General features: G+C 47.2%; 1 protein-coding gene across 8 annotated transcripts in view; it reads left to right on the plus strand.

The window, feature by feature from the left end:
- Nucleotides 1-17790, plus strand: part of CMIP (c-Maf inducing protein) — a 128823-nt gene that overhangs the window by 75988 nt on the left and 35045 nt on the right. For all 8 annotated transcript variants that reach the window (XM_083851660.1, XM_083851661.1, XM_083851663.1 and 5 more), the window contains one exon: nucleotides 3376-3426. In XM_083851660.1, the coding sequence (XP_083707786.1) occupies nucleotides 3376-3426 (51 nt within the window). The remainder of the gene's footprint in view (nucleotides 1-3375; nucleotides 3427-17790) is intronic.

The following is a 17790-nucleotide window of genomic DNA, read 5'->3' on the forward strand; positions in this document are numbered from 1 at the left end:
CAGCTGCAAAACTCCCCCCTTCTTCCCATAAGAAAGAAATGCTTCTGAGGGCTGCCTTTCTCAGTGCAAGCCTGGATGATGAGAGGGAGGAACGCGGGATGCTTCTTGGCCTCTGCCAAGGGCCGGTGCTTCCTGCAGACGGCTGTGGTTTTGCAGCTGGCCGGGGTTAGCGGGCGGAAGGGTGCGCTGGCAGGATTAGCCTCTGCTGCCGGCCAGGGGGAGAGCCGCTGGCAGGCAGCTCCCCTGAGATAACCGTGCCCCGGTTACGCGAGCCCAGCCTATCTGCGCTGAACACTGTGTGGGGAGCTGCTGAAATGACCACTGGCTTTCTACGTTCTTCTTACCGCTGGCTCCTGATCGCTAATAGAAGCGTGGGGATTCCCTGAAGGTTTGTTTTCCCAGTTTTGCGTTCACTTGGTCTTCTTTGTCTTCGTTTTCCTTGGAAGTGATCTTGAAAGAAAGCTTGAGCTCAGACAGATTCTAGCTTTAGAGCATTCAAGCTCACAACCTAGATCCAGGTGCAAGTTTTCTTGATTCCTTCTCCTTTCCAGTAGCCAACTGTCTGTGCGTAGACAATGCTTGGTCCTGTGCTTGCAGCGGCCTCACTTTGCTAATTTTACTTCTTAAATGCTTTTTGTAGGTCACTGCTTTCAAGTGAAACAAGTCTTTGCTGGTTTGTTTTTGCCTTTTATATCATTCTTTCTTTGTTTTCTCCTCCAGTATTTGCAGTCCCCTGATGTCTCTACCTCTGCCTGACGCTGTTGTCCTCATTAGTAGTTTCTGTCATCCAATTTATGTAAGGCTCCAGTTGGCTGCAAAATCTATCTATATGTAGTATTTGCTATTTATTTGTGGAGTTCTTACAACCTGTAGTTGCTGACATCACAAAAACAGGACAGTTACTAATGGTTCTCAGCAGTTCCCACGTAGTGCTTGCTCTTTCTTTAGCCTCATGTGGATGTTGGCTCAAGCCACGTTATGATCAGACCAGAGATTAAGTCAGGTTGGTGTTTTGCATGTTTGAGAGAAGTACTTCATATCCCTAGAATATTTTGGGTTTTATCAACTTAAATATCAGCATCGTAGTAGGTTAGCATAGCTCCTGTATGCTCAATCTGCATATGATTTTTTTTTTCTAAGAAAGTAATGGATGTGTAAGTTGTTAATGGTGCTGTTGCATAATATATGGGCTCAAGCCTACAAATATTTTCAGCCCTTCTTAAAAGGCAAGTGACTGGATGTTCAGGCTTGTGGGCTTATGGCCCCACTTTGGTTACTGTGTTTAAAAATATCTCCATATATTCTTCTGACAAAGTTGTTAATGGACTTGAAGTTCCTGATAGAGTACTCCAAATATCAGCTGCTGCAGTTTTTGAGTTTTACTGGCACTGACGATTGTTCCTACTGACAGTCTTGTCCTTCAGCAGCAGCCACTTCTGCTTCTGGTCTTTTCCCTGTGCACTGGCAGAGGTTTTTCCCATGAGTAACAAGATATGAAACTCCAGCTAGAGTCATCGTGAGCACTCACTTCTACAGGAATATTTATCCAAAAAGCACTGCTAGAGTTTTTGTTCCCCTCCATGAAATGTTTTTGAGAGAGAGGGGAAGGGAGGGGGAGCAGGAAGAGAGAGAGGTGGAGAAAGAAAGTACCTAAGCATATTTACTTTCTGCCTTTTTAATTATGGCAAAAATTTCTTCATGTCCTATTGTGTCAACTTCTTTTTGACCTTCGTATTATATTAAAATACAGTATAAACAATATTAAATGAAATTCAGTTCTTTAGCATACATAGGTAAAAGGTCTGCCTTACATATTTTAACATACATGTGTATACAAAATACTAGGTAAATAGCAGAAAGAAAATTGTTAAATATTGGCAAACCAAAATATCCCAAAGAACCCCACTCTAAGTGTTAAATGTTTGTAAAATTTTCCATTGCATAAAAAAGGAAGGAAATAATGTTTTTTATTTCAGTTTGTAGCAAATTCATATTCTGATAAGCCAGCGTACTTTTTGAGATGGAAAGTTTGTTTCTGATAAACGTTGTGGTCAGTCAAGACTTTTTGTGATAGATTTATTCTGCTTTATTGCCTAGAGATCTGCTAGAGGAGCAGTTGATTCTCATCTCTGTATAAAACCAAATAACACGTAATACATATGCAAAAGAGCATTTACTCCATTTAGTTCAGAGAAATCAGTCCAAATTTCTTTCTCTGTGAGATCAGTATCTGACCCTGAGATTAAACACAATTTTGGACTGCATGCAATATTTTTACTTCGAGTATTCTTGACGTTATCAGTGAACTTTGCCAGGAAGTGAAATTCAGTGCATACTTATCTAAAAAGGTGTTGGAGAGTAAAAATTGTTGAAGGGATGCTTTAATTTGCAGGAAACGAGTGTTTTTTTCTCTAGTGAAGAAACCTCACCGTTTTTTAATGTGGCTATATGGGCTATCCTATAATTCTCACTGATTGTGTAAAACATTTTGCATCGTGAGTAAAACTGGCAGGGACGAGATAGAGCTGGAAAAGCCAAAGGGCATCTCTACCCACTCAAATATTTCAAACTTATGTCACCTTGTTAAGGCATGCGTATTTACGTCACTGTGGATGCTTTTATATTTTTTGATACCGAGCCTTTTGACCTTTGGGAGCGCTGAACTATTCCTTCATTGGCTACGAACCTGGCTCCACACTGAGAATTTCTGGCAGCTCTGCTTAATACGGACAAAAAGGGGAGATCCCTGGGAGCAGTTATTGCAACATTTATGCAGTTGCTGCGGTCCGTGCATGTATGTGCACGTCTGTGCTGTGCTTTTCCTTCTGTTTTAATATCGCTGACGGAGCCGCGGCGTTATTTGAATTGCCTTGTGGCCAGCTGAGGAACAGGACAAGGGAGGCTGGCGCATGTAAAAAAACCACCCCTCTGAGTGAAATATCAGCCCATCTTCTTGCCCTGCTTGCTGCGATTAATGGGAAAAGCAAATGTCCTACAGCCATCAAAGATCTGATCAAACCCTGATTGAAATCAGTGAGGATTTTTCACAGTCTTTGGGCTGGACACCATTTCCTAGGAGGTTCATGTTTTGTAGGTTTTTGGTTCAGTATTTTACATCTGCAGCAAGGTCTCTGTGTCATTGCTTCCCATGAAAATAAATCGGTTGTAATGTCAAATTGTAGCTCTGAGCGAAGAGTTGCCCTCACTCTGGTGAGGCTGGGGTTGAAGTTAGCCAAGGTCATAAAGTTCGACGAATACAGCGAGTGCAGCCTTGCCGCTTTTAGGGCACACATGGGTGACTTGCTTAGTTTTGGCTCACTGGTCTGAAACACTGATAGAAACTAATGATTCTATTTGCAACTTTTTTTATTACAGGCTGCAAACAGTTACCTGAGGGATCAGTGGTTCCATTCTTTGCAGTGGAAGGTAAGTCCTGCACTTTACAGTTTCCTTGTATGTCTCTTACACTACTTTTTAACATTCCCTGTTCCTCCGTTGTGAGAGCTCCGAATGGCTCTTTGCTTCCACAAACCCTAAATCAGAACGTTTGTGCGGTTCCAACATGTTCATATAGTGAATGAAGTGGACTGGACTCATTCACTTGTTACGTAGCCTATTGTTATTAACGTCTGATGATTTCAAAAAAAGCAGATAGCAAGTGAATTCATATAGAAGCAGTACAGAGATTGGATGGTTTGGGGGTTTGTACCGTGAAGTGCAATGCATTATGGAATGACTGCAGCCCAATCACATGTTCTGGGCTCTTGGGATACTTGGGTTGCTTTTCTTTTTCTTTTTTTCTTTTTTTTTGGTGAAACTATGGAGAAAGAGTGTCTTTCAGAGTCACTTACTGTAAGTAGCATCAGTCTGTGTCCATGCTTTGAATGATTTGGATTTAAAGGCAGTGTCCATTTCAAAGATTTCGAGCCCCTTCTCGCATTCAGTGGGAACAATGGACCGCTTGCTCTGGGCAGGGGAAGCGGATCACAGTGACAACATTGTGTCTCCAAAGCAGAACATTCCTCATCACAAACTGTAGCTGCTGACCTTTGGATGGAATCCGTATGGATCCGAGATGCAGTTGGAAATAAGTTTGGGCCAGATGCTGAGTGCGGTTGTCCTCTGCCTGGTGGTATGAAACAAAACGGCGGCTTTGCAGCTCGGGATTTCTCTTCGGCAGGGTTTCAGTAAAGCCAGCCAGGTTGGCTGCGTAGCTTATCAAGATTTCAGCCTGCTGACAGCAACCGCATGTGAAAATATAAGCAAGTCCCTCCCACCAAACTGGTTTGGCCGTAGGTGTTTCTGATAGCACTGCTGTTGGAAAATAGTTGTGTGACAAAACCGCAGGGTTTGTGGGCTTTGTATAGCCACCAGCGGCTGGCAGCATTGTGTGCCGAGTGGGTCCAGGTTCTTATCAGTAGGAGCCAAGTGTCGACATCTCCTTTTCCAGACCACTGGCATATTCTCCAGCCTGTTCCCCCGGCTGCCCAAATCAGCGTGGGACAGCGGTGCTGATAGCAGAAGGCAGGGCCCTGGTGTGGCACTTTATTTTGGCCTCTTGACAGTCTCATTAACACAATGCCTAGCTGGCCTTGATTTCTTCGCAACTCCTGAGGATAACAAAGAGGCATTGAAGCTTAAAGCATGCAGAGACACTATCTCCGTCTGGCTGTTAATTCCCTCCTGCGCTGGCAGGCGAGGACGATCAGAGAAAGGCAGAACCTAGTCCCCGGGCAGGATGTTTGAGGCAACACCGTGCTGGTGGCATGTGCCCACTTCCCTCCTGCAGTGAGGCCAAGATCGGGGCTGGAGATGCAGCTCTGAAAAATGTGAAGAGAGTATAAAGATGCAACCTGGTCCCACCCCCTCCCACCCCATCAATTTAACGATGAAGAAAAAGCCTGGGCAGAATGACCTGGCTTGCTCACATGCCTTTCGGTCATGGAGAGGGAGCTTTGCTCTGTGGGAGTTGTTTTTAAAGGAGTATTTCTTAAACTTTCCAACGCTTCTGACCAAGCCTCTCATTTTGGGAAACTCTGAGTAATTTAACTTGTTGCAAAGTGGATTTTATTTTTTGCTTCCTTGCTTCCCTCCCCACCCCCATTAAGTTGGCTTTTGAAAAACAAGTGAAACATTATCTTGATTCGAAAGGCCTTCCCTTTACCAAGAATAGCAAGTAGCTTTTTCCCATAAGAACAGTGGCAGGGTTTAGTCACTGCCCAGGTACTTTACACTAACAAATTCCTCTTTGCTAACACGGAGGTAGTTTTGATGGGTTTTATTGCTTAGCAGAGAGGAAGAACACCTGGTAACTTTCTGCTCTTTGCTTTGGAGGATATTTGGCAGGTTTGAGTGAAACCACACCAGAACTAAGAGGCAGGGCAAGCAGTATATCTCTAGAGACCGGAGGAGCACGGTGTACCCTGCTGAAGCTTTTACCACTTCCCTAGCACTGCAGCCTGTGACTTTAACAGCCAGGTGCCGATGTTCATCTTGCTCCGAAATTTGCATGGTTTGATGATTAAGCAGTTAGTGAGGGAACCCACAAAACCCCACGAAGTCTATTCTTCTGGAATGGGTCATTTACACAAAGCACCAGCTGGCAGCGCGATCGCCGCAGCTGTATTATAATTGGGTGGTTGTGCTGATGAATGATATATTTGTCCAGTGGTCTTGCAAATAATAGGTCAAAACATTTCTGCGGGGATGCGGAGCACAGATGCAAAGTGGTGCAGATAGCTGAAGTAGTTACTTGGGGGAGAACAGCTACTCCACGGAGACGAGCTTGCTGTTGTTTGTATTCCTGGGGTGGAAGTGTCTGGGGGGTCCAGCTGAACCCAGAGCCTCCCCATACGAGGCTCTGCATGTGGATGGAGCAGGAGAACTTCGCTTCCCCAGCCCCTTTTTGCAGATGGCAAACTGATAGCCGGCAAACTGAGAGCCAGCAAACTGATTCCCAGCAGTGGGGATTAGCCTCAGCCTCCTTGATCTTAAAACAGGAATACGTGCAGTACAGCTGTGGGAGCAGATCTGGGCTCTGTTTATACCTTTCTGCCTCCTTTTCCTATGCTTCAAGCTGTTGGACTCGGTTGTGGCCTGCCTGTTGTCTGAGCTACCAGGAAAATGGCTGGCTCTAGTGAATTGTTGTATTGTTAAACATCTGGGGAAGCTCCTTCGGTTTGGGCACTTACCGGGTATCCTTTGGCCTTGTACGAAGGTGCTGAGGTCTGTGAGAGCTTTTATGTGGCGCAGTTTTAAGGATTAACACGCTGTGGGAATTCAATTTGCCAGCCAGCACCCTGGAAATAATTTTTGTTCCAAGAGACAAACATTGAAATAAAAATCAAAAATAATTTCTTTCTGCAGCCCAGAGAATAATAAAAGAGATGCTACAGATAAACAGAACTGAGAGAAAACCCAACATGCAATTATCCATGTTTTAGATCCAGTTCCAAGAGGTTTTATGTGTCATCCAGCTAACTAGCTGTCAAGATGCTTACACAGCTTTTTAGGTGTGACTTTCTCCTTGAATACTGTGCTTATTGAAGGCAGTCTGGATGTCGGGGCAGTCTGTTCCTTATGTACTCATTTTCTCTTGGGGTTTTCCATTTGAAACCCTCCCACTAAGGGTTATGCGTAATTTCTTGTTTAATCTGGCTATCAGCAACTCCTAAAAGATTATTGGCCACCTCAGCCTATTTTTAGAAATCCCGATTTCCTTTGGGTTATGGCTAAGCCAAACTGTCGTTGTTCAGAGAATAAACAGAACATGTTAACAACCGTCCAAATCCTCGTACATAAACAAATCATTAATCCATCGGGTAAGAAGCATTCCTTTCAACCAGGGAGGTTGGTTTGAAACCATGATACATAATCTTTGGTACTTGGGAGCTGATAAGTCGTAGCAGCGTATCGATAAAGATAACAACACTTTCTGTGGACACACAAAAGATGATAACACGTGCAGTTCATTGCCCGTTCTGGATCTAGGCTAGATACGGTGATAACCAGCCGTTTCTGTAGGGGATGACTACAGCTAAGCTTGGCTTTGATGGGTACTGGACCTTGTAATTTTGGGACACACACAAATACCCATCTGTGTACCCCTGACAGTATCCGTCTGCTTCGTTGCCCTTTTATCTGTTGCTGTCTTTGGGGTAAGGCCTGTTTCTGTGTGCTTGTACGACATGTGGCACGCAGAGGTACCATCCCCTTTAGCCAACGTTGAGCCCTACTACAGCACGTGCTCTAAGTGTGGGTCATGGAAAGACCACTTGACTAGGCTAGTACCACCCTGCTTTGGAATTCAACCTCCTTGAGGTCTTCCCAGGGGGTCCTGGGGTCTTCTCCGGTGATGGGCCCTACAAGTAGAGGTTGGCATTTGCTGGGGGAAACGCAAACCTTTTGCCTGTAACCTAAAGGTTACACAGGGCTTTTTTAGCGTGCTTGATAGTAAACTCTGAACATCGCCTGCATTATGAGATGTGGATTGCTTGTGTTTTCTGGTTAGCTGAATGATGCAGCAATGAAACATGGCAGCTGAAGGCTTTGGGGGAATGTCCTGAATCGACCCAGGGCAGAGAGAATAGACCTAGGGCTGCAGTAAAGCGTGAAGTATGACTCAGGCTGGGAGCTTTGTGTGCCCATGACCTGGATCTTCTCGAAAGGCTTGCCTATATCTTGTCTTTCCTACTGATGCTATTAACCACTTTTTGGTTGTCCTCTCATGAGTAATGCTGCCTGATCAGGGATTTTACCCATCTGCTAGCAGGGACAGGGAAAAAGTGTTAATTGTAGAGTAGTTCAGCTTGGAAGGGACCACTGAACATCGTCTGGTCCTCTCACCACCCACATCCCCTTCCTTCCCACTCATCGCAGGGTGTACTTTGGAGTTGAATGAGGTTGCTCAGAGCGTGGACAGCCCAGCTGAGAGGCCGCAGACTGACCACAGAGCTCATGTGTGGTCTCCCAAGTGCTGAGCGGAGGGGAACAGCCACCTCCCTCCACCGCCTGCTTGTGCCCTTGCTTGTGCAGCCCCGTGCGTGTATGCACTCGCCATCAACAAACACATTACCCTTGTTTTCACATTCATTTTCTACACAGACTCCGTGTTTTGATTCCCATGAATTGGGAACTGGAACAATGCTGTCATTTGGGATTTGCAAACATTTTGCAGTGAATGCTAAAACAAGAATTGTTGGCCCTCGTTCAATAACTTTAATTTTGAATTAATATTTCTCTGGTTCCCTTAGGGATTGCTTGATCTGTGTCTTCGGGAAATAGTTACTTCAATGCACAAGCGGCCCTGTTAATTGCAAAGGGATTGCTTGTCATGTAAAGTCACACTTGACCTGAATAATGAGGCCCTCTCTGGTTTGTACCGTGTCCAGTTTATGAATTCCCTGTCCATTAACACAGAATATTTTTATACAGTAGATGATTTGCCCAGCTGTGTGTGTCTGTACCTGTATCTAACAGGGAAAGTTCAGAGGGGGGTATTTTTCTGTGCTATAGAACTACACAAAATTAAGTTAAGAGAAACTGTTCTCAAAAGTGTGGCGAAGCTTTCCTTGTGTAAAAGCACCTTTACGGTTTTGTCACCATGGTAATGATTAAAAATAGTGCTTATACAGGAGTGGGGCTTATATAGAATCTAAATGATGGCATTAAAATTTAGAGCCTTAAATGTCGGTAAATCATGCCTTAAAACTATGAGATCGGGAAAAAAATCACATCAGTTATGGCTGAAAATGCCCACGTCTGTCATTTGTGTTTAATCACCTGATTTACGATCTGAGAGAGGAAGCTTTGGTACCCTGTGACAACTCAGGAGCCCTGTGCTGTGCTTCATAGCGAAAATATTATTCACCGACACACTCAGCAGCTCTTTGGGGTGGTGTCTGCTGGACTTCAGACCCTCTCTTTGGTGGTTAGGGAGCGCACACACAACTGTAATTGTCTTGGCTATTTCTTTGCTTTCTTTAGCTAAAAACCCCAAGTATTTTAGCAGAACACAGAACTTCACATTTTCTGTTATTTTGAGGTGAAGCAACAAATAGTTCATATACAATTAGGCTGATGACTGCTTTTTTTTTTTTCCCCCTTTTGTGTCTGTGTATGAGTCAATCATATATTGATGGGAACCTAAGCTGTGGAATTAAGGTTTGCCTTTCAAAGCCTCGGGGCTTTAAAAGCATTGTGGGCTTTGACTACTCATGAGCTTTAAAGGAACAAGCTCCTGACAAAACAAAAGGCAGGCCACAAGTGCTTGGCTGTTGCCTTACACTTCCCATGGAAAGGCGAGGTGAGGTGCAGCCTGCTGCCTTGCATGGGGCTCTCCGGTGCCGTCCCCTCGCCCTTTGGGGAATGGTTGGTCTGTGGGCTGAACAACCTCGCTGCCAAGTCAGGAGCTACCCATGGAAATCTCATCATACATGCAGCTTTTTAGTTAAATCACGTTGATTTTTTGCTGTTAACTATCCTCCCCCACTACTTTTGGCTTAGGACGTTTCCACGAGCACATGAAGTCTGTTGGCCCCCTCGTTTTCCCATGCACGTTCGATCAGCCTCAGGCCATGTGTTATCAGGCGTCACTCGAAAAAATCTTGGCCTTGCCTCTTGTTTCTGGGACCACAGTCTGCGGGAGGTAACCGTGCTGTCAGCAGCAGAAAGGCACGGCTCTCGCTCGGGGAAGGGAAAACGGATGGATGAAAACCAGACAGGATGCTGACAGAATTGGATCTAGACGTTTCTTCTCATTATAAATCATTAGAAGTGTTTTAAGAAGGTAGAGCAGTTTATCGTTTTGAGCATTTTGAACACGGCGGCACCGCACTTTGTCCGGCCAAAAGAGGCTCTCGGCACCGTGCTGAGATGCCAGCCTGGATCCGAGCTGCTGCTCTGCCCTCGCCCAGCCCTATGCACCCACTTGTGTACCCCCAGCTGCCTCCTGCATTGCCAAAAGAGGCTTTTTTAGGGCGGCGGGACTCCGGCCAATTAATCGGCCAGTGGTGAAATCTGAGTAGAAACTAGATAGTTATTTTCTTGCCTTAGCTAAGTCAGGACCAGCTCTAAATTTTCCCTGCTAGACTTGGATGCTATCCTATTCAAACTAATATTAGGTCTGAAGATAGAGGGGTGTCAAAAACAGCTGAATAAACAGGTCAGGGTGTTATTGTGTGCCTAGGTCTCGGCTCCGAGGAGGAGTAACTACAATTGCTGGAGTATGTTGCTTCTCAGGAATGCTGCACCACTGGCCAAGAGGAATCCTCATTTTTCGTCCTGACAAATTGCTCTTCAGCATTATTCCAGGGCCGACCATATGACTAATCTTTTGCAATTCAAGACTTCCAGGTCACGGTGACCACTAGGTTCACCAAATTACAACTTCTCCTCTGTAGCTGCTCTAATACAGGGCTGCACCAAAATTGATCTCTCGGTAAGGTTCCTAGCTGCAGAGGCGAGGTAGAAATGTGGTGTTTCGGAGATCTCGTATGAGCACAGCGCTGGTAGTCTTTCCCAGGAGTGTAATTATCCTTCTTGCACGACGCATTGGGTGTGAAAGCCTAACTCGGGGAGTTGGCACGTACTAAGTGCCTTGTTAAGCTGCTGTGCTGGGACCCAGTTCTGCATTATTGATGTTATGAGGACTCTTGCCAATTACTTCATGGGTGTCTGGAGAAGACTTACAGGAGCCTGAAGGAGCAAAGGAGATGGAGGTGTTGTTTTAGATTTCTCTTTCCTGCCTTGCATGTGTTTTTTTTTTCTTGTTTATTTATTCCAGTATAATTACTGTGCGTCCAGAGCATCAGAGTATGCGTAATTCGTTGTCTTAGAGGATTATAAAATTGCTGCTAATATCCACAAAAAACTCTGAAAGTTGCAAGTGTCACAGCCTGTATCATCTGCTACGAGTCACATGCCCAGCATGTCTGTCACACTTCCTTATTTTTTCCCCCCCAGAAATAGCAATTGTTTCAAAATTAGAAAAAAAAAAGCAGCAGAAAACAATGCTAGTAAAAGTACTCCTTTTGTTCCCCTGTCTTCATTCAGAAGCCACTGCCTCACCGCTCTTTGCTGTAGGATTTGAGATGGGAATGCTCCCTCGGGCTGTGAGGCCAGAGGCAAGATGCACCGATGGCAGCGGGGCGATTGTCAGCGCCTTGCTTGCATCAGCCTGTCCCCAGAGCACGGCGGTGTTAGTGTCACCCCAGCAATGCGGGATGCTCTGCGAGGATGTCGGCCGTGGGGTCAGAGAGCTGAACGCTGCGGGTCTCGGTTGGATTTGCACGTCGTGCAGCGTTTGTACGAGGGGGAAAGAAGACGAGCAAATCGCAGAGATCTGGTGGTGTTTCGGTGGGCTAAAAAGCTGCAGTGGCTTTGGTGTTCTGTGCTGACTTGGTGCAGTGAGATGGGACGTAAAAATGTGGAACAGAGCGATGGCACTGTCTGAGATGCAGATGCTGCTCTAAAATCTGGTATCTCCCTGTGAGAAACTGGGAAATTCAGAGCTCCAAAGCCCTGCGATCTGCAGGCAGAAACACCCTGCTTTCCCAAAGTCCCTTTTAAGATGCTTGCAAGCCTCACATCAGTACCCAGTGCCTGTGCTCTCCCCACGGCTCTGCAGCAGCTCTCTGACACAAACACGCTCCTCGAGCCCTGCACATCTCTCTTGCTGACGACATTGATGATGCAGGTGCACATGAGAGAGAAGTCAATCTCAAAGCCATTTATGGCTCTGAAGTGCTGGAAACTCAGCAAAATAATGCATTTGCCAAGGAGGAGAGAGTGAAGCAGGTGGGTAAACGTCCATTTAGAAGGTTTTGCTGACTGGCGAGCGGGGAGGAGGGCAGGAGAAAGCGAGGGTGCCCACTGCTAGCAGCAGACTACTAAGGAAAAGGGATGACGTGGCTTTTTAATCTGGTTTGCATATCTGGGAAGAAATAATTGCTCTGTACGCCACTCGGTGCTACCTAAGCTGACTGGCGTTTCCCAGAAAACAGAATTGGACCGGATTCTCTTTCAGAGGTTATCTTTTGTTAACAGCTCCTACCATTAGCCAGCTGCTTAATCCTAATTCAAGGCGGTTTCTCGGGTGGCAAGTCCTTCCCATCAGAGTCCCTTCGTGCCTGAAAGGACTGGCATATGTTCTGCAGCCTTGCAGATGAGGCAGCGTCCCCTTTTCCTGGTGATGAAGAGCTCTCGTGCCTGAGTGGGATCAGTACTGTCGGTGGGGTGGCTTTCTGCACAGCAGGTATGCTGCCTGCCTGTTCTCCACGGTGGCCTTGTGCACGGCTTTTCCTCTGGCAGACCTGGTCAAAGTGCAGTGACGATAAGATTGTGCGTGTTCTTTTTTTTTCTTTTTCTTTTTTTTTTTTTTCCCCCTACGCACTATCTCGTCTCTGCAGTGGCAAAGTCATTTATTCCCGCTGCAGCCTGAGAGCCGGTGGATGTCAAGGACCGGGCTCCACAGCCGCAGCCGTCATGTGTGGGTTATAAAGCGCACAGATATGTAGGTACGGGAAACCCGGAGCACTTCACCTTGGTGTCAGGTGCATCCTGTAATGCAGCCAGTAATGCTAGGTCTGTACGCAGCCAGGACTGCACCTACATAGCAGTTCATGTCACGGTGCTTTGTGGCTTCTGCTTTCTCTGATTCAATGCTGAACTCCACAGTCATACAGTTCCTGCTGGAGTTTAATGCTGTTTTTTTCCCACGCACTGCAATGCGGTTAGTCCACTGAAGGTTTTGGAGAGTGTGGAACTGAATGGTGCACACATATTCCTGCTTTTCATCCAGTAGTCTGTTATTTTATTATTATTTTTTTAATGGAACGTGATTTTGCTGACTCCAGCTCATGCATGTCAGGCTTGCACCCCCTCTGGAAACCGTGGGTTGTGGCAGCAGCGCCCAGAGGTGCCGATGCCCAGGCAGTGTCCGTGCTAAGCAGTTGCTGCGCTGGCAAAAAGGGCCAAAAGTGCTGCAGCAGGCAGCGGCGAGGCCCTGCAGGAGGAGAGAGTTGTGCCTGAGCATGTCTGAAACCTCCTCTGACGGTGACTCAGAGGCTGTCAGAGTGCTGTAAATGAAGCAGGGTGTCTGGCTCCTGCCCTGATTCTGCGACTCCGGCAACCTCTCCGTGGAGGTTTTCTTACTCATTCTGCAGAATGGTTTGAGACAGCCCCAGAGGGGTTTGTAACCCCACCAGCATGCACCTAGGGCAGAGCTTTCCAGTACCTGTGGTTATCAACTGCAACGAAGATTTTCCTCCTGCCCAACATCAGGAGAAAAAGGTGTTGTGCGACTTAAGCTTAAAACCAAAAGAAACACCACCCCAAACCCCACATGGTCAATGTGTTTTAAAACATTTCTTCTTCTGGGGAGACGTTGCATGGGATTTGCAACCCAAGACCGCAGCTGTGGCTCTACCAATGTTTTTCACAAGCGAGGTGTGGCTTGTGCTTCTGCTCGAAGCGTATCTGCAGTCATAGTGAAATTCCGCATAGCCAAAGCAACATTAAAAACAAACCCCAGCTTGGCTCTGATATGGAAAATACGGAACAGCAGTTGCTGTGTGCAGGATGAGAGCTGATGTTTTGCCAACCTGAAGTGTAAAGCTGATGCTGGAACCGGGGCCTGAAGAATGGGAGCGTTTGCCAAAAGGAAATGGAAGCAGGGATGGAGGGTTTCGGGGAATGCATCGGAGTCAGCCCTGCCAAAAAATGTCTCCCCTGTGGACAGGTCTGATTACGAGAGTAACCGCATTAGCCCATGCTCAGTGCAGCTGGAGCCGCAGTTGGCCTTTTGCGTTTTCTAGCTGGGAAACGGCATCTCGAACGCACAGCTAAGGGAGATCTGGGTTTGGATCCGCCAGCTGCGCTCCTGGATCTTGGTGACCGAAGGGCAGGGACTGGAGAAAAAGGCGAGAGACGGGCAAAAGCAAAGCCTGGTCTCTCTGCTTGGCGGTGAGTCCACCAGAGAACCCCTTCCTTCCCCACTTGGGGGATAAAAGGAAGCCACAATTTTTGAGTTGCCTTCGATTTTTGGAGGCACATACACTATATTTGCATGCAGGTTTGTCTTCAGTGGAGTCTATAAACTTAAGACCTGCTTGCATGGTGTTTTTATGTTATGTTATTGTATGTTATGTTATTGTATGTTATGTTATTTTATTTTATTTCATTTCATTTCATTTTTTCTCTTCCCTTGCATAGAATATCCTTTCCTTCTCATCCTTTCACCCACCTTTGCTGAAGGGTGTCTTTGCAGTGGTCTAGAACACACCATAGAGCACAAACCCAGAAGGACAGCCAGCCAGGGGACAGCTGTGGGCAAAGGAGGTGGATGTACATGTAATATAAATACAGCATGCTTTGGGAGCAAGTTCTCCAGTGCGTTACTGTCGCAGGTGCCCAGTGTTGTGAGTGAGGGGCTGCCCTGTGAGCCCCCAGGTCCCCTGGCCACATTGCACCTCTCTTGGCCTAAGCAGAAATGCAACCCATGGCGCGTCCCTTTCAAGTTTTGTTTATTTCAGCATTCTTTCAGTCCTGCAGCGGTGTTGTCCCAGTGGTATCTGAGCAAAGGACAAGCTTTGTGCCCGTGGGAAGTGCCTGTTCAGTTGTTCCAGCCTGTGTATTAGTAACAGCTCAACCCACGTCACTGCTCCTGAACCCGCTGAACTCCGGCGGCTTCGACACAGCGCCGGTTTGGGCGGCCAGGGTTCTTGCTTGGATTAACTGAGACCTGGAGCGAGGTGCTAGACACCAGTGGAAAACAGAAAGGTTAATGAATGTAGGCCGAAAAAAGGCTTGCGGGCAGATGAGTGGGAAGCACAGCGATGGGGTGTCAGCATTCGGCCTGCTTGCCCCGTGCACGTTGGCGGTGCGTTTATTTAGATGTGCTCTCAGCTAGCAACTGGGCCGAGGCCTGAGAGTCAGGGGGCCTCAGTCTTGCTCTGGTCCTGACCTGCCATGTACCTCAAGGAAATCACCTCAGCTTTCTTGCTCTGCTTCTCCTTCCTGCCTGCAGTCATCGAGACCGTGAGCTGCTAGGGGCAGAGACTGTCACTTGGTGTATTTAGTCAGGGCTTACGCTCATGGGTGCTGGTCTCAGTGCCGTAAATATCGTCGATTTCTTTGGAATTTTTTAATACGAATTGTCAGGAAATGAAGTTTTACGTAGACCTTCACCAAGGGAGGATCAGGAATTTTCCTAGCAAAACCTTCTGAAGGTCAGGAGGAGTTTGCTGCGGCATGAGCAGTCCCACGTCCCCGCTTTGCCAGCGTTTATATACACCGGTTCTGGCCCCAGCCCTTTGCCTGGAATGGCACTTGTAGACTTAGTCAAGTTGCTTTTTATCTTTATATTGCTAAAGGCTGAAAGGCTTTCAGTGGATCCACCTGGTGATGCAAGCCTATCCCTGGCTAACAGGGAAGCTATCTGTTAGCAGCAAGTTATTCTCACCTGTTTTTCAGAATACCTTGAGCACTGCCTGTGTTAGAACAGGGACCTAGCTGAGTCCTGGGGATGCCATCTTTGTTGTCACGAAGGCAGTGATTGAATAGACGAGATGCCAGCAGGTGGTGCTCAAGAATACATGGTACAGCTCCTGACTTGTGTAGGACATGCCAGACGTGTACTGGACATTGCAAGCAACTTTCCTGTTTCTTGGTACGTAGCATTTTAACAGAAAGTTCTGCAACGGTGGGGAAAACAGTTCCAGTGGCTGCTCTGTGCTTTTTTCCTTTGTCTACTTACGTCTAGCAAGGGCTACCTCCATTTTACTGAAGCTCCATCAAAACCAAACCGTAGCACCAGCTTGGCTCGGGCATCCCCTCGCTGAGCTGGGGAGGACCGCTGGGCAGGAGGGCGACCTTGCCCTTCTGCTGGAGCTACCCTCGGTGCTCGGCGAGGAATAAACAGCCGCTGGCACACGCAGCCCTCCAAGTCATGCATGTTCCTGCAGTAGCTTGAGCTCGGCCACAAAAGAAACGATATTGGGAGGAAAAGGACCAAAGAGCACAGAATTTAACTGGCTGCTCTGGGTTCGGGCTGGCAATTTATTTTAGTGTTACGATGGCAGTAGTAGCTGAGGGGAAGACTGGTTCTCAAGAATACAGAATGTTTGCTGGCCACTGATGGCAAAGCAGGGGTGAACTTTGGTGAAGGAGAAGGCCAACTTCATCTCGCCTATTTTGGATCAAGCGCACAGGCTGCTCTAAGATGTTCTTTACAGGCAAGGTCTTGTTAGGGTCAAGAAAGGCAGTCGTGCCATGCCTTCCATTTCTGTGCATTAGAGACCATTTTTTTAGATGTCAGCTCTATCAGTATTTCCATTCTTGTCCAGAGAGGTGCTGAATGAGCAAGAGCTACCAGATGAAGCCATTATGGGATAGAGTAACACACAGAGATGTCATTTAAAAAAAGCTGAAAGTTTCCTCTACCATAGACCCGTCTGAACTTTCTGTTCACAGCAATGTTCACGAGCTTCTGAGCACTGATGGCAAAAGCCACTGCCTACAGATTTTTGTCACATGCTTGCTTAATAACCCTGGAAAAGTAATTTTTCTCACGTAGGCTTTAATTCCTCCTCCCCTGAAAGAGGACCAAGACTTAGATCTTTGGGTTTTTGCAAGACTTAATTAATGAGAGTGACTTGAGAACGAAGGATGCCCTGTTGGTGTTGCTTATTCCCCTTGCTGCTTCTCGGTACTTATTAAACTCAACTGGTTCTGTTTTAAGAGTCAGCATAGCGAGATTTCTGGGATGACGTTAGCTGTGTGGTTCTGGCTGGTCAGTAACCAGAAGGGTCAAACTCCACGCTGGCACGTGGTATTGTCACTCGCAGGAGTGGTCTCGGGAGCCGCTGCTGTTAGCGAAATCTGCACAAGGCTGGATTCCCAGCCCAGCATTTTTCTTGTACACAACTGAAAGCATCTTTTACACCCGTTTTCGGGGGAACAAGCTCCTCGCACGTGTCCATGAGCCCATTCTCCACCGTGGGTCTTCACCGGGCAGCTTTGTTTTAGGCTCCTAAGGGATCGTTTCTGCTCGCTCCGGAGCCGGCGCAGGTAGAATGGAGCAGATGGCTCGGTGCTGGCCAAGGGCTTGCTGATACAAAGCAAATTGCTTCTGTATCCGACTGATAGGGTTCAGGCTTTAATTCAGGCTTTCAGCAAGGCGCTCAACAGTGAAAAACGTTCTGCCGAGGAAAACAGCACAGTAACCATGGGCAAAGGTTCAGGACAGCAGAGTTCAGCCCTCCTGGGGACGGCGTCCCAACTTATTTATTTATTTCCAGCGGCTTTCCCACCATCACTCCAAACTTGGGCGACGTCCCTGGAAGGCTGCAGCTCGGTGCACCAGCACAGCACACCCCGTTGTGCTGAAAGGCGGAAGCAGGGACTGCTAAGTCTGCCTTTTTTTGGCAGCAATAGGCACAGTGCGTGCAAAGGTGGCTTCCCTGGGTGCTGCCTTTGAGCTGCTGTCTGCTGCTCTGAGCTTTTGGAGGTCTCCCTGGCGCAGCACAGCTCCTTCTGGCTTTCCTCTTATGTGCGTCAGCATCAACAGAGCTTTAATTTTTCATGGTCGCCTCTAAAAGGGAAAGGAGGCCTCCCTCGCTCCTCCCACCCCCATGCAAGGGGGGATTTGGCAGCAGAGGGAAGAGATTTGTGCTCAGGTCCTGCTGTGGGGCCAGCAGCTTGCTTTCAGCAGCCATCCCTTTGGCTGAAGGAGCTGCTGTCTCCAACCACGCCGTCACACCCAGGAGCGGGGCAGCACACAGCAGGTGATGC

The sequence above is a fragment of the Anser anser genome (genome assembly GCF_964211835.1).
Source record: "Anser anser genome assembly, chromosome: 11".
Lineage (NCBI taxonomy): Eukaryota > Metazoa > Chordata > Aves > Anseriformes > Anatidae > Anser > Anser anser.